Genomic DNA, 3101 nt, shown 5'->3' on the forward strand with positions numbered 1-3101 from the left:
TTTATTTCTATTATATAAACTTCAACCAGTAGATGAGTAGCGGGAGGCACAGATAGAAGAAGAAAACTATGATAGAGACAAATCCTAGTGATAAGAAGGGACAGGCAGATTTCAGACGATAAAGGGTATTAAAAGTTATATGTCTTTATAGATAAGAAACAAGGTAGTTGTAACGGCTTATTATGAATTAGAGGAGAACCAATGATGTTTCTAGAAAGTATTTATTACATAAATGAATGAATGAATGAATATAAAAACGATGATGATGATGTTTCTCTAACTTGTACCTTGGTGACAATTGTAGGATAGTTTTATGAAGAACCATCAGCTGGGCAATTCCCTGGCCCATAAATAAATAGAACATAAGTAGACCACCACTGCTGGCAAATTAGCTCAAAATATTTCAACTAGAATATTAAAATGTTCTAGACAATATCTGGAATCCAGATACCTAGCCATCTTAATCTGATTCAATCAAAAACTAAAACTTTCTTCAATCTCGCAAAACATTTTTTGGCTTTCTGGTGTATTTAGAAAATTTTATTAATTTAAGTTTAAATATTGGTAGAAGAATAATATAGTCCTTCACTCACTATTTTACTGCTCTTGTTTTATTCAAAGTTCTAAGGCAGAAGAAAAAGGAAGTAAGAGACTGTCTTAGAATTTCTTAATACTTCAAGACCCAAGAGAGAAGAAGTTTCTAAAAAGAGGAGGTAAACGAACTTATTTTTATTAGATTTGTTTGAGGACAATGGCTAGAAAGAATTCGATTCCTTTTGCAGTTAATTTAAAAAAAATAAAAAATTGCTACATCCATGTGTTATTTTATGAGGTTTTCCTTTCTTATTTTCTGATAAGGAAAATTAGTTTGTTTTAAACCATTTTATACAGTTTTATTAAGTCATTTTTATGGTAAACATTTCAAATTTGTGAGATTAATAAATATAGGTATGGTGAAACTTTTTAACTATAGAATAACATTTCTTTGCTTGCAGCTTTGAATAAATTTCTAATATAGATATAAACTCTACAAATCTGGTAACTAGTTGCAATATATGCACATTCTAAAAGTCAAGGACAGTAGAAAAAGATCTTTCCTTTTTTAAGAGATAGCAAGAACAAAAATGATTCCTTTAACATTTTTGTTAGTAGGCAAGAGAAACTAGATGCAATTTCTGTCACTATAATTCTATGATTTTATATTATTTTATACTTTCTCTGTAAAAAATATTTATACACACATAAGAGAAGAAAAGCTGCTAAGAAAAGACGTGAGAAAGAAGAGAGGAGAGATAAAAAGAAAAATAGCAGAGGAATTGAAAGAGAATGGGTTAGGAAAAGGTAATATAAATGCAGAATGGCTATATATAGTATGTGTACTTTCTGATTTCTATTTATTCTCTTAGATAAAATGCATCTCTACTGGGAACAAATTTAAGAAAATGCTCAATTTTACTGATGTGACAGAGTTTATTCTTTTGGGATTAACTAGTCGTCCTGAATTACAATTCCTTTTCTTTGTGGTTTTCCTACTGGTCTACATTATCACCCTGATTGGAAACATTGGTATGATCATATTAATCAGACTCAGTCCTCAGCTCAACAGCCCCATGTACTTTTTCCTCAGTCACTTGTCTTTTGCAGATGTGTGGTTCTCCTCCAATGTCACTCCTAAAATGTTGGAAAATTTAGTATCTGAAATCAAAACCATTTCCTACCCTGGTTGTATAGTGCAGTGTTTTTTCTTCATTGCCTTTGTCCACGTAGAAGTCTTCATCCTTGCTGTGATGGCCTTTGATAGATACATGGCGATCGGCAACCCTCTGCTCTATGGTAGCAGAATGTCAAGGACTGTCTGTATTCGACTGATCTCTTTCCCAAAAAAAAATTTATCAGTTTGATCTCAACATTGTGGACTCATGGCTTGTACTTCTGTGGAAACATTGAGATCAATCATTTCTATTGTGCAGACCCAGCTCTCATCAAAATGGCGTGTGGAGGAACTTTTATTAAAGAATATACCATGCGCACGCTGGCAGGTCTTAACTTCTCTTATTCTTTATTGGTCATTATTATCTCCTACATATTCATCCTTATTGCCATCATAAAAATGCGCTCAGTGGAAGGAAGAAAGAAAGCCTTCTCCACCTGTGGATCCCACTTAACGGCGGTCATCATATTTTACGGAACTCTCTTCTTCATGTATCTTAGAAGTCCCACCGAAGAGTCTGTGGAGCAGGGGAAAATGGTGGCTGTGTTTTACACCACGGTAATTCCTATGTTGAATCCCATGATCTACAGTCTCAGAAACAAAGATGTAAAGGAAGCCATGAACAAAGCAATCAGTAGAACATTTTTAACTAAATAAAATACAAACTTAAAATGTATCATGAGACACATAGTTTAATGGAAGGGGTGGGAAGTAACCATTTTTTTTATAATGTTGAGGAAATTTGTTATTTATGTTTTCAATGAATAGGCAAAGAAGATGTATAATTGAAAAGAGAATAATGGCGTACAGTCAGAGAAACATTGTAAACAAGACTCTCTGGGTCTATGAAATTTGACATGATGAAAACATGTCGAAAACATCATCTACCCTTTTTACTTTTCCACACAATGTTAATAACATTTGGTATGTTATTTGTAACTGGGAAAGTTTTTTTTTATGGATTTTTAATATTGCACAAGTCTATTCTTTCAACTCTGATTTTAAAAGAACTCTACTGTACATACTGTTTCAAAGAACTCGGTGACATACTGTTAAATCGTACACTTGAAACTTATTGGATTTTGTTGATCATTGTCACCTTAATTTTTTTATTAAGTTTATAGGGGTAACGTTGGTTAATACGATTATATAATTTTTAGGTGCACATTATAATTTGACATCTGTATATTCTATTCTATTCAAAGTCCAGTTTCCTTCAATTACCATATATTTAATCCCCTTTACTCACTTCATCCTCTCCCTACCCCACTATATTTGACCCCCTTTACCCCATCTACCTCCACAATCCTCCCTACCCACTACCATTTGCTAACCACTAGTCTATAGTCCATGTTCATGAGTCTCTGTTTGTCCTGTTCCTTTGTTGCTT

The 3101-nt window shown here is 33.1% G+C and overlaps 1 protein-coding gene across 1 annotated transcript; it reads left to right on the forward strand.

Moving 5' to 3' along the window:
* Positions 1–1442: 1442 nt before the first annotated feature.
* On the forward strand, positions 1443–2368 carry LOC102883748 (olfactory receptor 5M3-like). The gene is given in 2 exon segments (XM_015594066.1): positions 1443–1878; positions 1881–2368. Coding segments are annotated over 2 exon segments (924 nt in total).
* The last annotated feature ends 733 nt before the right edge of the window (positions 2369–3101 follow it).

Source organism: Pteropus alecto, unplaced genomic scaffold (genome assembly GCF_000325575.1).
Source record: "Pteropus alecto unplaced genomic scaffold, ASM32557v1 scaffold1518, whole genome shotgun sequence".
Lineage (NCBI taxonomy): Eukaryota > Metazoa > Chordata > Mammalia > Chiroptera > Pteropodidae > Pteropus > Pteropus alecto.